Genomic DNA, 17,975 nt, shown 5'->3' with positions numbered 1-17,975 from the left:
CTGTGCCATCTGTAGAGGCTTAATGATTCATCTATTTGTACACACTGGGATGATTAATTTTTTATGTTTGATTCCTCATTTGCCACTTTTAAGATCTCCATCGCTTGCTTCTTTGTTTGAAACTACTGTTAATAGGCAGCTGGGCACATATATTAAAAAGAAAGAAATAGTGTCTGTAGCTTTGAAAATATTCAGTTTTAATTTGTGTGTCTGTATGTGCCATTTTTATGTGTACACTTGTTCCTATCACAAAATTTGGTAGTAGACACTCCTCTTCACTCTACTTTTTGAAGCTTGTTTTAGTTTCTACTTTTGTTTTGAATTGGGATTTATTTCTCAGTAATTAAATTAACTCACACCTACAAATTTAGTGAAGAATGATGTATTTCTGTTTACAGTTTGAACTCATCTATTTCCCTGGAATATGGATAAGTCATAGTGAGCAGTACCGTTGGATGCAACTTTGTTATCAAATTGGCGTATTTATATCCCGAACATCAGCATCTTTTATCATCATTCGTCAGATCTGGCTGATGTCCATATTACAGGTAACTGTTATTTATGTATTACTATCTATTTGAACTTAAGCCATAAATTCTTTCATAAGGAATTAGTTGTGAAAAAGTTCTTGGTGAACTTGTCATGTCAGATTTGTATAAAATTCCAAGCTTTTGACAATATCCTCTATTGTATCTGGAAAATATTGTCAAAACCTTGAAATTTTGTACCATTTTACAGATTTTATATCAATTTCTCAAAAATTGTTTTATGATATTTGAAGATTATTTCAGATCACATCTTGAACAAATTCTCGTTAACCAGATTATAATAAGCATGCAGACAAGTTTCAGTCAATTCATAAAAAAGTGCCACATTCCGCTCTGTGTAATACAGTGTTGGAGGAAGGATGATAAATAGAAGATACAGAAATATTTGTGTACGCAGTGCACATAGAACTAGTAAAATATCTTACCAAGAACAATAAGAAAAGTCCATCCCTGGACACTTTAAGCAAAACATAGATCACCCAATGAACACAAAATTACAGTGTACTTACATTCCCATATTCCACTCTTTTAAATTTACTTTGAAAATTGTGAAACAAAAATTAATGAAATCCAGAAACCAAAAAGATCCTTTAATTTAATGAAATGGCTTACTCTCAGCAATGATATATTGATTTAGTGTTTTTCTTTCCATGCACAATATTCTGACAACATGACTCATTATCTTCATTAGGTGCTATCTGAGACAGCTCGTCAAGTGAATGGATCCCATATTTGTACCTACAGCCTTCCACCTCCATGTTCAGTTCCAGGCATTCTGTCTGCAGTTCACTCCTTCCAGAAGCGTCTGTGTGTGTGCCCTTTTCTGTCCAGTGTGCCAATCCGAATGCTGGTGTTCTGTCTTCAGTCCAGCATACCTGTCTGCATGCTGTCATTCTGTTTTCAATCCAGTGTCATACCAGGTGTTCCCTCTGTGGTCCACTCCTGCTAGGCATTTCCTCTTTAGTTCGGTGCACCAAGCCAAGCGCTGGCATTCCATCCAGTGCACCTGTCCATGCATTGGCATTTTCTGTTTTCGGCCCATTGCAGTTCTAGGTGTTCAGTCTATGGTCTGCTCCTGCTGAAAGTGTTTATATGCATTCCCTCTCTGATCCGATATGCTAGGCCGAATGTTGGCATTTCATCTTCAGTCCAGTGTACCCGTTTGCACATTGGCATTACATTTTTGGTCCAGTCCTGTTCTAGGTGTTCCCTTTGTGGTGTGCTCCCACTAGAAGCATCCAGTGACGACATTCAAACTATGGTCCAGTGCACCTGGTACCCTGTCTGTGGTTTGTTCCCCATGTCCACACACTCAGTTCTTCTTTTTGTGGACTCCTACTACTGCTGCCACTGCCGTTGTCATTGTGTTTGCAGCAACTCCAGTGCAGTATTCCAGGCTCTACTGAGTTCGTACCCAGTGTCATGATTCATATGGTTTTCTGTAACCTTTACCTCTATAGACTCTCATAACACTGTACCAGTACCTGGGATTCTGTGCCAGAATTCTTGTTTCATCATAGTTTGTGGAACTATTGAGTTCCAGACAGTGCCTGGCAATGGCTGATTTAGTTGCCTGTCTTAGTTGGGTGTACCTCTGATGTTCTTTGCACCTCATATCCACTGTACACTGTAATCTTTGACATGCCAAACTGACAAAGTACATTATAAGTTCTTGTTTTTTTTTTTTTTTTTTTTTTTTTTTTTTTTTTTTTTTTTTTTTTTTTTTTTTTTTTTTTTAGACCCATGTCACCTTTCACGTTTCCCAGAAGTCCTCTTATTTTGGTAGGTGGACAGAACACCCACTTGATGTTATGCCTCCTGAGATACCTGCTGATGTTTGGCAGAAACAGATCCCACATAGGGCAGGTATGCCACAGCCTTTACTTCATCTAGTTGTTCTTCAAGATTGTATGATGGAATGGCTTGTCGAAGTGTCTCCTGAATCTGTTAGATTATTTGATGAAGTGGCTTGTTGAAGTTTCTCCTGAATCTGTTTGGCTGTGTATCCATTTTTGCAGAACACTGATTGTAAGTGCTCTAATGATGCTGCCAAGCTATCTAGGTCTTACAAGGTGTGTGTCCTGTGGACCAATGTCTTTAGAACTCTATTCTTCTCCACAGGGTGGTGACAGCTTCTGGCTTGCAGGTATAAAACAGTGTGTGTAAGTTTGTGATACTGTGACATCAGAGGCACTGTGACCAAATCACCCACCTGTTCTCCTTTTGACAAGTACATCCAGTAATGGCAACTGCCCATCCTTTTCCAGTTCCATAATAAACTTAGTATTAGGGTGCCATGAGTTAAGACAGTCGAGCAATACATTGAGCCTCTCCCTACCATGAGGCCAGATCACAAATGTATTGTCTGCATACCTGAAGAAGCTTGTGAGTTTGTATCTAGCTGTCTCTAATGTCTCTTCTTCAAATCTCTCCATTGACATATTGGCAACCACTGGAGACAGAAGGCTATATATTCTGTCTGCTCATAATACTGGCCCCCACACTGGGCCAAAGATAGAACACCAGTGCTTGGCCTGGCACACTGGACTGAAAAGGAAATGCTTAAGAATGCTTCTAGTGGGGGGCAGACTGTAGAGGAAACACCTGCAACCACACCAGACCGAAAACCGAATGCCAGTACATGGACAGGCACAACAGACCAAAGATGGAACACCAGTGCTTGGACTGGTTTACCAGACCAAAGAGGGAACACATAAGGACACTTCTAGCAGGAACTGAACTGCAGGCAGAATCCCTGGAGCCAATCATGGAGGGGGAAGGCCATAAGTATAATGCTGGACCCATTCCACTCTATGAGCTGTCTCAGGTAGCATCTGACAACATCTGACATTTTGTCAAAATATTGTGTATGAATGATGTTGATATCTGGCAGAATACTCAATATTTAAAAATGTCAATAGATCTCTGGCAAAGTCTGAAAAATTCTTATTTATTTTTTGTATTAGACCTATTCCTGCATTAACCATATCTGATTTTGCATTGATAACCTTTACTCATATGACCAGACATCCTGTTCTTGCTGCCACTACACTTCAGTAAGTCCCAACTTCAGTCTATAAATTTCTCTTTTTAAATTCTCTAATCTACCTACCTGATTAGAGGATCAAACATTTCGTGCTCCAACCCATGCAATGGCAGTTTTGTTTTTCCTTATGTCAACATCCTCCTTAGGAGCACACACTCAGAGGTTCAAATGAGGGATTGTTTTACCTCCAGAATATGTTACCCAAGAGAATATCATCATCATTAAGCGATATAGCAGAACTGCGTGTCCTTGGAAGTGTAATGGCTGTAGTTTCCCCTTGTCTTCAGCTGTTCTCAGTATCAATCTAGTGAGACCATGTTAGTTAATTTTACAAGCCCAGATCAATTAGTAATTCAGACTGAAAAGGCTATTGCCACTTATCAGGAACTATATGTTAGTCAGGCCTCTCCAGAGATACCACTACAATGAGTTTGTGTCTATGATATGGCTCTCTGTATTGTCAAGGAACACAAGTCACCTCAATATGTCATGATCCATGGCTCATTATTTATGAAATGATAAATTTAATACTTATAATTTTGAGAAAATTCAGTCATCAGAAATACCTTCTAAAATGATCCTTCAAATACATATAATACATCATTTTACATCTATTTTCAATTGCATTTTATTTGATGCATGCAAAACTTTATTATCTTGCACTGTTTGCTACTTAACCAAAAAATTAGGATAATTAGAGTTAACTCAAATTTAACTGCACATGTTCAAAAGTATATGAAAAGGAAATAATTAATAATATTTGGTAAAGTTCTTCATGAGTGCATGTTGTGGTATGTTACTTGTTTGTTAATATTACCCAGTGATTTATCTACTGCAGTGATATTGTTTCTTAAGAGCAACAGCTAAATAACTGAATATGGTTGTAAATAAGAATTTAAAGAATGATTGAAAGATATTCCTGCTTAGCAACAATGACAAAAAATGGGTTTCAGATTGCCTTAGCAGTTGGCATGAACATCTCATCTGACAGCACAGAGTATCAATGGACAACAAACTAGACAGGCATGTGAGAGATGGGAAAGACTTGCCAATATTTGACAGCCATGTTATACAGGTGCTATGAAGGCAAAGATAGCTTCACTGCAAATTTAAAAATGGTCAAAGGCTCACAGACAAACAAAAATGAAGTGAAGCCAAAATTAGCATAAGGAGAACCATCCCTGGAGCGTTAAACAAATTTGAAAGTAAAATTCTGTCTGCCGACTTGACAGAAAGTTTAAAAAAAAAAAAAAAAAACAGGAAATGGATCAAAGTGTTCTGTCCACACTCTCTGTGACCACAATGGCATCAAAATGGAAGATGTCACAGAGAAGACTGAAATACTAAACACTTTGTTCAATACTGTTTCACTGAGGAAGATTGTGCTGTCATTCCCCATTTAAATTATTGCATGGACATCAAAATGACAGATATTGAACTAATTGACTGTAGGATAGAAAATCACTTGAAATCACCTAACACAGGGTCTCTGTATCTAAAAAGTTACCAATATGATTCAACCTAGAGTATGTTGAATAACTAGTTCCCATTCTAGCAATAGTGCAACATAGGTTTCTGGAGCTTCAAAGCATTCCTTCTGTTGGAAAGAAGTGCAGGCCTTACAATTTTCAAGAAGTGCCATTAAACAGATACACAAAACTATAGGCCTATATCTCAGACATCAGTCTGTTGTAGAATTTTGGAATGTGTTCTATGCTCACATATTATGTTGTTTCTGGAGGCTGAAAATCTCCTTTGTAGGAATGAACATGGTTCTGAGAACAGTGATCATGTGAAATACAGCTTGCTCTGTTCACCCATGAGACCTAGAAAGCAGTAGTTACTGGCATCCAGGTTGATGTCATATTCGTTTACTTGCAGAAGGTAATGAACACAGTGTGAATGTATGGAATATCAGGTCAGTTGTGTGACTAGATTGAGGAGTTTCTAGCAAACAGAAGACAGCATTTCATTCTGAATGGAGACAAATCTTAAGGCATAAAAGTAACTTTAGGCATACCGCAAGAGAGTGTTTTAGGGCAATTACTTTTCACAAAATATATAAAAGACTTACTGGATAATGTTGAAAATTCCATGAGGCTTTTTGCAGACGATGCTTTTGTATACAGAGAAGTCGCAATGCTAGAAATTGTAGCAAAATGCAAGAAGACCTGGGGAGGATCAGCACTTGGTGCAGGTATATGCAGTTGACCCTTGATGTAATGTAATGCACATAAATAGACAGAAAGATCCAGTATTGTATGATAACACAATTGCCGACCTTCATTGAAGGTAGCTACTGCCATAAAATATCTAACATTATGCGAATGGAGTGATATAAAGCAGAACGACCACATAAAACTAATCACAGGGAATACAGATGCCAAATTGAGACTAACTAAAATAAACTTCAGGAAATATAGACCACTCACAAAGGAGGTACGTTACAAAATCCACTGTTCTACCAATCAGTCTGGCATGACAGAGGAAATAGAGAAGGTCCAAAGAAGAACAGCAAGTTTCAGTACAGGTTTACTTAGTAAGCACGAAAGCATCACAGAGGTTCTCATCCAAGTTCAGTAGCAGATGCTATGAGAGAGGCATTTTGAATCAAAGTGTGGTTTACTGTTAAAGTTGTGAGACTGTACATTCCTAGAAGAATCAACCAATATATTGCTTCCTTCCTTCCTAAGACCATGAAAATAAAATTATAGAGGTTGAAGCTTGCATGGAGGCTGACCAGTAATTGTTCTTCCCACAAACCATTTGCAACAGGAATGGGAAAAGGGGGAGGGAGTGACAGTGGTGCACAAAGTAACCTCTCCAAGAACCATAAGATGGCTCTCAGAGTATGGATGTAGATGTAGAATAAATACATTGACAGAAAACAATGGCAGCACCAAGAAGGAGTTGTGTGACATACATGAAATTTGTTAGGTTTGTTTCCACATCTGAAAAATTATGTCTGTCAAAATTTCATGCCAGTTGCATAAGAGTGGCGCTAGTAGTGCCACTATGCAGAAACAAATCAGGTATGCTTTAAATACACAGTCGTGAGTGTTAGTTACCTTTTGATTGGATGTTGATGTTGGTCAAGAATACCTTTAAGGTGACAGACACCATTATCAACACCTCACTGAGTTTGAACAAGGTCATGTAATAGGGCTATGAGAAGCTGGATGTTCCTTCTGAAATATTGCAGAAAGACTTGACAGGAATGTAGCAGCTGTACATGATTGCTGGCAACGGTGGGTGTGGGCACTACCGAGAGGGAAATACTAAACACCTTTTTCCAAAGCTGTTTCACAGAGGAAGACCGCACTGAAGTGCCTTCTCTAAATCCTCACACAAACGAGAAAATGGCTGACATCGAAATAAGTGTCCAAGGAATAGAAAAGCAACTGAAATCACTCAACAGAGGAAAGTCCACTGGACCTGATGGGATACCAATTCAATTCTACACAGAGTACGTGAAAGAACTTGCCCCCCTTCTAACAGACGTGTACCGCAAGTCTCTAGAGGAACGGAAGGTTCCAAATGATTGGAAAAGAGCACAGGTAGTCCCAGTCTTCAAGAAGGGTCGTCGAGCAGATGCGCAAAACTATAGACCTATATCTGTGACATCGATCTGTTGTAGAATTTTGAACATGTTTTTTGCTCGCGTATCATGTCATTTCTGGAAACCCAGAATCTACTCTGTAGGAATCAACATGGATTCCAGAAACAGCAATCGTGTGAGACCCAACTCGCTTTATTTGTTCATGAGACCCAGAAAAATTCCAGGTAGATGCCATTTTCCTTGACTTCCAGAAGGCGTTCGATACAGTTCCGCACTGTCACCTGATAAACAAAGGAAGAGCCTACGGAATATCAGACCAGCTGTGTAGCTGGATTGAAGAGTTTTTAGCAAACAGAACACAGAATGTTGTTGTCAATGGAGAGACGTCTACAGATGTTAAAGTAACCTCTGGCATGCCACAGGGGAGTGTTATGGGACCATTGCTTTTCACAATATATATAAATGACCTAGTAGATAGTGTCATAAGTTCCATGCGGCTTTTCGCAGATGATGCTGTAGTATACAGAGAAGTTGCAGCATTAGAAAATTGCAGCAAAATGCAGGAAGATCTGCAGCAGATTGGCGCTTGGTGCAGGGAGTAGCAACTGACCCTTAACATAGACAAATGTAATGTATTGCGAATACATGGAAAGAAGGATTCTTTATTGTATGATTATATGATAGCAGAACAAACACTGGTAGCAGTTACTTCTGTAAAATATCTGGGAGTGTGCCTGCGGAATGATTTGAAGTGGAATGATCATATAAAATTAATTGTTGGTAAGGCGGGTACCAGGCTGAGATTCATTGGGAGCGTCCTTAGAAAATGTAGTCCATCAACAAAGGAGGTGGCTTACAAAACACTCGTTCGACCTATACTTGAGTATTGCTCATCAGTGTGGGATCCGTATCAGGTCGGGTTGACAGAGGAGATAGAGAAGATCCAAAGAAGAGTGGCGCATTTCGTCACAGGGTTATTTGGTAAGCGTGATAGCGTTATGGAGATGTTTAGCAAACTCAAGTGGCAGACTCTGCAAGAGAGGTGCTCTGCATCGCGATGTAGCTTGCTGTCTAGGTTTCGAGAGGGTGCGTTTCTGGATGAGGTATCGAATATATTGCTTCCCCCTACTTATACCTCCCGAGGAGATCACGAATGTAAAATTAGAGAGATTCAAGTGCGCACGGAGGCTTTCCGGCAGTCGTTCTTCCCGCAAACCATATGCGACTGGAACAGGAAAGGGAAGTAATGACAGTGGCATGTAAAGTGCCCTCCGCCACACACCGTTGGGTGGCTTGTGGAGTATAAATGTAGCTGTAGATGTAGAGGGAAGACCGTATGGCTCTGATGCACCATACCGCATCTGCAGCAGCAATTTGAGCAGCAGTTGGCACCACACAGTGAACTGTTACAAACTGGTTACTTCAAGGACTGCTCCGAGCTAGACTTCCTGTAGCTCCCTGCCTTCCACTGACCCCAAAGTACCACCATTTGTGGCTTCAGTGGTGTCAAGTGAGAGCTCATTGGAGGGTGAAAGCTGGTTCTGCCTTCGTGCCGGTGATGGCATTGTGTTCGTTAGATGGAGGCCAGTTGACAGCCTGCAACCAACCTCTCTGCTTGCTAGACACACTGGACCTACACCTGGAGTTATGGTTTGTGGTGGAATTTTGTAGGTGCACTCTTGTGGTTATCCCACTTAACATTGACTGCAAATTTGTATGTCAGTAGAGTGATTCAACATGTGCTGCAATTCATGAACAGTATTCCAGGGGATGTTTTCCAACAGAATAACACTCATCCACATACCGCTGTTCTAACCCAACATGCTGTACAGGGGGTCAACATGTTGCCTTGGACTGCTCAATCACCAGGTCTGTCTCCAATTGAACAAGTATGGGACATCATCATCCACTACCAGCATTAACTGCCCCTGTATTGACTGACCAAGTGTGAAAGGCATGGAACTCCATCCCACAAACAGACACAGCACCTGTACAACACTGTGCATGCACATTTGCATACCAGCATTTCACATTTTGGGGGCTTACCTCACACTTTCATTAACCAGTGATCTTACTATCTTAATCACTCAAATATGTTACCCAGACAAAAGTATTCCCGAAATTTGATACTCTACATTAATTATGTTTTGGTGTTGTCATTTTTTTCTATCAGTGTATGTTTGTACAGAATATTGTTATATCAGTTGATAGCACTGCCTGAGAGCTAACTTCAGCTGTAAAAAATTAATGTTGTTGTTGTTGTTGTTGTTGTTGTGGTGGTGGTGGTGGTGGTGGTGGTGGTGGTGGTGGTGTTGGTGGTTGTGATCTTCAGTCCAACAAGGGTTTCATGCAGCTCTCTATGCTAGCATACCCTGTGCAATCCTCTGCATTTCTACATAACTACTGTTATCTACATGAATTTAAACCTTCATACTATAGCCAAGCCTTGATCTCTCTGCAAATTTTTTACTCACAACATTTAAATCCATTACAAAATTGACGTTTCCTTGATGCCTTAAAATGTGTCAACCAATTTTTTCCTTCAGTCAAGCTGTGCCATGAATTTCTTTTTCTCCCATTCAGTTCAGTACCATGTCATTAGTTACTCAATCTACCCACCTATTCTTGAGCATTATCCTGTAGAACCCCTCTTCAGTAGCTTCTGTTCTTTTCTTATCTGTTCCTCATCCATGTTTCACTTCTGTACAATGCTACACTAAAGGCAAATACCTTCATGAAATACTTCCTAACATTTAAATACATATATATTTCATGTTAATAAATTTCTGTTTTTAGGGAATGCTTGTCTGACTATTGCTAGTCTGCATTTTATATTCTCTCTACTTTGGCCATAGTCACTTATTTTACTGTCCAAATAACAAAACTCCTCTACTACTTTTAGTGTCTCACTTCCTAATCTAATTTTCCCAGCATCATCTGATTTATTTAATTTATTTTGAGTACATTCCATGACTACAAAGGAACTTATATGTGCAAAATAAATAAACTGGAGGGAAAGACAAACCACTGCCTTTTGTGCGAGTGTCAAAGGAAATTATAAGGAAAAAAATCTCAGATAACATAGGAAAATTACAATCCTTCTGGTGTTTGGAAGACGCCATAACATTAATTCTGTGTACATGAAGGAAATCAGTATGTACTGCAGATCTCTTACTTGTAAAAAGCCTGTTAGATTTATCATGTGTGACACTCTATTGAATTTGTTAACTTTTTTACTGCGCATGTCATGACTCACACATCAGCATACATAAGAGAACAACCATCCATCTACTGACACTTGGTTGAAATAAAAATTTTTGAACTGCATTGCTCTTCAGTACCCTGAAATTTATTATAGAATTTGGTCTCTGTTATGCATAGGAATATACCAGATATGATAACAGTGTATAAGATATACCGATATTGGTTGTCATTTTCATGGTTATGATGTGGTGTGTTCAACAAAATCTTCTATGTTTCAGTGTATCTGATGCAATGTATGAAACTATGTGGTTATTCAATTTCATATCCATACAGATTTTTGCGCCCAAGTTTTTGTATAAGTTGACAGATTACAATACTGACTCATTGATATTGTAGTCATAGAATACTGTGTTTTTGTATTTTGTAATCATACTGTTTTACATTTTTGATCATTAAAAGCAAGGTGCCAGTCTTTACCCCACTTTTAAATTGTATTAACATCTGAATTAATATTTGTGTACATTTTTCAAGTAATACTTGATCATATATAACTGGCTCATCTGTAACAAGTTGGAGGTTATTAATAATATTGTCTGCTTAGTCATTAACATACAACATGAACAGCAACGACTCCAACACACTTCCATGGGACACAAAAAATAAAAAATCATCAATCCCGTTACAAATTTTGTTTGAAACCCCATATGATCATACTTTTGTTAATAAGCATTGGTATTGTACTGAGTCAATAGCTTTTCAGAAGTCAAGAAAACCTACATCTACCTAAATACCTAGATGCATACGTTCCAATGTCTGCTGCATTTGAGCAGTGAGAAAATTCATTGGTGACAAATGAAAATTTGTACCAAGGCCGAGAGTCGAACCTGGATTCCTGCTTACTAGTCAGTTGCATTAACCATCTGCATCACCATGACACAGTAGTTAGATACATCTGCACCGACTACCCAAGCACGCTTGTCCCCCTCATTCCAAATTCCCATTTGCCGCACACTACCAAAATAGCATCCCATAGCCCTTTTTCCTCTTTCTACTTGTCAAATCCTGCAAAGCCCCGCATGAGGTCGGGCAAAGAGTGCTCTGCACTGAGTGATCACGTTACTTTTCATGATGTATAAATATCTATGTGAGTGGTGTCTGTTCTTTTGGACATGTGAAAGAAGAGACACAATTTCTGTGTTTGATCCCGCAGCCAGACACAAATTTTCATTTATTGCCAATGAGTTCTTTTGTTGCCTTAATGTGGCAGAGATTGAAATTTCTCCTTTCTGAACATATTCTATATCTGGCTCTGGGATCAATCACAGAAATTGTGTCTGCTCTTTCACATGTCTGAAAGGACAGACACCTTTCATGTAGATAATTATGTGCCTGAAGGCTAAAGCGATCATTTAGTGCAGAGCACTCTTTGCTCGACCTCATGCAGGACTTCGCATGATGTGATGAGCAAAAAGAGGAAAAAGAGCTTGGGGACACTACTTTGGTAGTGTGTGGCAAATAGGAATTTGGATTGAGGGGAGATGCATGCTTGGGTAGTTCATTCAGTTGTGCCTAATCACTGTGCCAAGATGGTAAACACAACTGCCTAGTAAGCAGAAGACCTGGGTTCAACTCGTGGCCTTGGTAAAAATTTTCATTGTCACTGATGAATTCTTTCACTACCTGAATGTGGCAGAGATCAGAATTTCTCCTTTCTGAATATAGTCTATGCTCGGCCACAGGATCAAACACAGAAATGGTGTCTGTTCTTTCAGACTACTCATATAGATACCTAGGTACATGACTTGCATAGTATTCTGCAAAAGCACAGCACTAAGTGCGTTTTTCCTCACATATTCAATTGGTGGTTTCTCCTAATCAGCTTGTTAATATGGCTTCATTTTTTTACATGACATTAAAGAATTAATCTGCTATCAATGCAGTGAGTGTCATGTTGAGATGGCAAACATATATTTAGTTGTGGACTTCTGAAGTTAATGCGGAGAGCACGGACACTGTAAATCATGGAGTTATTGCATGGATTAATTGGTTTCATGTTATATTTGTTTCTTTAAACTTGATTAGGATGCTTATTGTGGTTGTATTTGAGTGTTTCATTCAAAAATAGTTGCAGTAGAGCACTTTAGTTTTGTTTGAAATGTTACTTTGGCATTCATAGGAATTATTTGTGTAGTTTTGTAGATTTTGCGTCATGTATCGAGCAATTTTACTTATATTTTGCTTTCCCTGTTTATGGTTTGCTTGTGAATGTGCTATATTTAGTTCAAATTAATTCTCACATCTTCAGGTGTTTTTGTTGTCAGAGTATGTTTGATTCTGAATGTTTTACTAATTGCTTTACTGGCCGAGTTGTGCTTGAAAACAGTCTGTGCTCATCTTCTTCATGTTTACATTGGCACCACTGCCACCAGGCTGTGATAACAAATCTGAAAATGAAGCTAATTTCAAGCCAATTGCACATAATACATTATTGTGTATTGTCTGTGTATTTGACACCATTATAATTTTTGATGAGACTGCATTCAAGCAATACCTATCTGTCACTTTTAATGTGTAGTTCAGTAACTAATTATTTCATGTGAAAGTCTGACTCAGTTGAACAGATATGATTTGAACCTATTTAAATGTTTTTATTTAATTTAGTAAATATTTTTTATACTGATATATCATCCTTTCACATTACAGTTAATAAATGTTGTCTTATTTACACTGGAAGCAATTTATTGGTTTGTACCATCTGTTTGGATAGTATTTGCCTTTGTGTTATGGGAAGGACTTCTTGGAGGTGCTGCATATGTGAACACCTTTCACAGAATATCAACTGAGGTGAGTATTTTTTGGTTGTGTGTTACTGGATGTAATATGGAAGATAAGAGTGGTGTGCGGATAAATTCTAGTGATTGTATGCTTTGTGCTGTTCTGCCCTGTTTTGCAGTTTCTGTTACTATGCTCTTTTACATATGATGCATTGTGAAATTTAAAATTTTCCAGTGGATTAAATGTTAAAAGAGATTTTGGGATTGCTATTGGTCATTGTAAACTTCAGTCCATGATACTTCAGCTGGATACCTGCCAGTCATCTTCAGGCGAGCCATCAAAGACTGATGAAGACATTCTCTGGTCCGTCTTGTATAGCGTGCTGAGAGTATTGCCATGCATGCGTCAGAGCCATGGTGACTGAAGGACCACACCGCCTGGCAACAGCACCCTCACTGGTGAACTGCAAAGATCACCTGTCTTTGACACTGCCCCTCGCTGCAGTCATCAGAGTATTACAGCGTCTTTGTGTGGAGCAAATCTCGGAGATGACAGGATTCCTTGCATTATCCAGTTGACCGCCACTGTCACGGTTCATTAGATTTCCCGCGATGCATTTTTCAACTGTTTATTCTACAATGGAGTTCCAAAAAGATGTTGCTGTGGCCAAAAATAATATTTTATCATACTCCTATGAGTGTCCATTGGAAATATAATGTTCCGCAATTGCACACTTGCTGTGTTACGGAAGCTGAGTGCAACGTTTATGTTCTGTGCAATGTTCTTCAACTGTACATATTGTTTGTCATATATAGGCCATACCACACTGGCAAGGTATTTTGTAAATTCCCACATTCTGCAATAACAAGTATAAATCACTGATCCCAGCAGGTCCAAAATCTTAGATGGTGTGTGGAAAATCACTTTCACCTAAAAGGATAACCTGTTATGGCGGAACATTGGAATTTGCAAAACACCTTCCCAGTGTGGTATGGCCTATATTTGACAAACAACATGCACAGTCGAAGAACATTGCACATAACATAAATGTTGCACTCACCTTCTGCAACCCAAGTCTACAATTGGGAACATTGTATCTCCAACGGACATTCAATAGAGTATGACAAAGCATTATTCTTGGCCGCAGCAATATCTTTTTGGAACTCCATTATAAAAAAATCCAATCAAAAATACATTGCGGAAAATCTAATGAACCGTAACAGTGGCTACCAGCTGGATATGTGTGGGATCCTGTCATCTCCAAGATTTGCTCCTGATGAAGACACCAGAATGCTTTGATGACTGCAGCTAGCAGCAATGTTGAAGTCAGCTGATCTTTGCAGTTCTGGGTGATGTGGTCTTTGTGTCATCATGACTGGTGCATGTGTGGCAATACTCTCAGCATACCAGTGAACGTCTTTGTCAGTCTTCGATGGCTCACCTGAAGATGATAGGCAGGTGTGCATTTGAAATATGTGGAGTGAAGTTTACAACCATCAGCTGCAATCCCAAAATCTCCAACAACAGATGATGTATTGTTTTTGGATTATAAAGTTCTTAGTTGCCTGAGTTTGTTGTGCTCTCTCTTCTTTAATTAATTTTTATAGTCTATATGCTACTGAAGGAATGATAATAAAAGCTCCTTATCGTATCTGTTGACTCCATGTTTATTACAATTAGAAAATCTCATGGTGAATATTTATAGCTGATAATTGTACAAATGGCTGACTATATTTAATAAAAGTAAATGATTATTGTTCCCAATACTGCTGAGGAAACTACTTGTGTAGCACTAAACCTTTAATTTAATAATGCATTTGTCTTTAAGAGAAAGATTAATCATAGTAGCCTGATTTGTTCATTTCAGGTTCCCCCAGAAAAGGAGAAGTTTTCACTGAGCATTACATCACTGGCAGATTCACTTGGTATTGGTCTGGCTGGCGCAATATCACTTCCTGTCCATAATGCTATATGTCTCCTTCCTTTGTGAGTGTCAGTCAACAGTTACAGTGTAATTTAAATTGTGTGTTTGGTAATTCCTTCTCATAAGGACAAGACCTGTAGCTCATTCTTTCTTTCCAAGTTGTTAGAGGGTGACACATGGTCTTGCATGATCTAGGTATTGTCTTTCTCAGCATTTCACAAAAATATTTTTAGTCAGACAGATCTGAGTACAGAGACTCATGGGTTTTGATTTTCCTACCCTCTTATATGCAACATGAAAATGGGGCATTGTAAATAATTGATTTAACATTTGGGACAGCACAGCAGATCTCTTCTGTTTGAATATGATATATAAGGAAGTGTTTGAATGATCACCATCACTGACATGAAAATGGCATTGAATCAAAGGAAACACACTGGACTATGAGGTACTTAAAATTTTATAATAGAACCTGTAAGTGCTCTTCAGGAATGATAGCGAGGAGTTGATTCATGAATTTGAGTTCCATGCATGTGTACGATAGCACTTTTATAGTGTTACTGTATTTAACGAAGAATATGTATACACATCCTCTTATCAACCTAGAGTATTATGTTACACAGTCTCCTTTAAACAAAATTCCAACACAGAATTGTTAATTGTAACTGTGAGAGACCTTTTATGGCTGACATTTTACATGTTCTATAAGACTGAGATCTCTAAAATTTCACACTTGTGACTGAAATAACCATGTTGGATGAGTTTTGATAAAATAGTATGGGCCACAGAAGGTGTGGAAAAGTGGTATTGATCTACATTGAGAATGAAAAAATATATATATATATATATATATATATATATATATATATATATATATATATATAATGTGTGTTTTTGTGTGTGTGTGGTGCCATTTGTATATTTATGTGCAATTTTTGGTCATTATTTATGACTATATCTTGGCCCTGTACTTATCCAGTTATGGATATTTAACATAAAATAATTGCTCAGCCAATACTGTGAATTCATGTACTTCATATGCATTTACCAAATATCAAAGTGAAACATTGTCTTATAATTAACTGTCTTTATATATTTTTATTTGTTTGCTAATTTCAGGGCAGATTTGTTGTCTACTGGATTTTTGTAAAAGTTTTATTCTTCAATAAAGAGTGTAATTTTGTTATCAATTTTGTTGTCTTTTCATGTCATTTCATTGAAGACATATTTAACATAAAAGTCATTTATTTGCTGCAATAGTTTTAGTTGACATTGTCTCTTCCAAAAGAAAACTGTAAAAACGGTTATACAACAATGAAACACTCATTGAGCAAGCTTTGGAAATCATAGCACAGTATGGGACTTTACCTGGGACAGAATCTGGATGGTTGGAATAGGTAGTGGTCAGGAAGGAGCAAACAGCTGAGCAGCAACAGTCATTAATTGTGAATGATTGCTACATGTTCTTTATTGTTCATGTTAACATCCACAGTTACTGTCATACACCTGATTTATCTAATGACATTCGTGGGCTTAAAGGTGGAGAAGACAGACACACTGAGGTGTCACTCTTACTCACTGCCAGATTTCACTGAGCTTCTCTTTTACTAAATGACCTCTGCATGGAGTCAACTGATTCCAGAATGTGTAATTGTGCACTTAGCAGCAAAATGAATGACCTACATACAAGATGTGCATTGCTCAATGGTAAAAAGTGGGCTGATTTTTTAAGAAAATGGGGTAGAAGACTACATCCAACATTATACCAAACATTATTGTCCTCCCACACATGTGACACATTATACTTCATTTTTAATAAGTTGTAAATCTACTACAATGTTACCCTCAATGGCAGTTTTAAGTACGGGAGACATTGGGATCTCTGACCATTTTAACTGGAGATAACCAGTTGTCATCAGGCACAATAACATGATCAGTAGAGTTGTTGAAAATCCAACAAATGTTTAAAAGTAGCAGTACTCTTCATACCTTGCTGGTTTATGTTAAACTTATTTAAGCAAACATTAAATTCAAATCATTACCATAAGTGTTTATTAGCTATATGTATTTGTCATATGCTTCATCAGTTTTATTTAAACTGAAATTAAATTGACTAATTGGCAAAAAGATGGAAATGAGTGTTAGAGAAAATATGTTTTTGACATTTAGTGTACCTTGGGATATCTGGGGTATGGGGAAGAAGTACTTCACATTCATGCACTTGAATTGTAAGTTGATTATCTTGTACTTTCCCAGTGAAAGGTAAATTAAAGTTGTTACACATGAAGATTAATCAAGGTAGGGTTAAAAGAATAAATGATACTATCAGCAAACTGCTTTAGAAATGGCTGAGTTAACAATCTCAGCTTTCTAGAACAATATCATTTGTGTTTAAAATTCATGAATAAATTTCTTTTGTAACTGTATATTCAGCTAACACAAAACACTGTTTTAGAAGGCCAAACAACCTTGTTCATAGTCTCAAATTCACTTAAAGCAGTTTATACTAAAGGTAAGATTATCTTCTGCCTGGCTTATTAAACAATAGTCTATATATGCAAGACTACTCTATAATTCACACTTAAGTGCTTAGCAGAGGAGTTCGTAGGAGCATTTCCATACTATGAGGGGGAACCCAAAAGAAACTGGACTCCGAGGGCACTCCCACTCGTCTACGTAGTGCAGGGTTCTCATGCTAGATGGTGTTAGTAGAGACCTTCATGAAACAGCTGTGCAGACGGCGTCAGTGTAGAGCTGAACTTGCAAGTGTGGTATTGTGTTTCTCTGACTATTGGCGGGTTACCTCTGCGAAGTCGTTATGGCAACTTTAAAAGAACAAAGAGTGTGTGTTAAATTTTGTTTCCTGCTTAAAAAAAACTGCAACGGAGACACACCAAATGCTTCAGGAAGCTTTCCAGG

The 17,975-nt window shown here is 38.1% G+C and overlaps 1 protein-coding gene across 9 annotated transcripts in view; it reads left to right on the top strand.

Moving 5' to 3' along the window:
* LOC126248911 (battenin) overlaps positions 1-16,246 on the top strand; it is a 247,016-nt gene extending 230,770 nt beyond the window's left edge. For all 9 annotated transcript variants that reach the window (XM_049950390.1, XM_049950391.1, XM_049950394.1 and 6 more), the window contains 3 exons: positions 399-548; positions 13,061-13,201; positions 15,000-16,246. In XM_049950390.1, the coding sequence (XP_049806347.1) occupies positions 399-548; positions 13,061-13,201; positions 15,000-15,122 (414 nt within the window). In that variant the 3' untranslated portion in view covers positions 15,123-16,246. The remainder of the gene's footprint in view (positions 1-398; positions 549-13,060; positions 13,202-14,999) is intronic.
* Positions 16,247-17,975: the final 1,729 nt, after the last annotated feature.

The sequence above is a fragment of the Schistocerca nitens genome, chromosome 3, assembly GCF_023898315.1.
Source record: "Schistocerca nitens isolate TAMUIC-IGC-003100 chromosome 3, iqSchNite1.1, whole genome shotgun sequence".
Classification (NCBI taxonomy): Eukaryota; Metazoa; Arthropoda; class Insecta; order Orthoptera; family Acrididae; genus Schistocerca; species Schistocerca nitens.
Note: the sequence above shows the minus strand (reverse complement) of the source record. Positions and strands in the feature narration are given on the sequence as shown.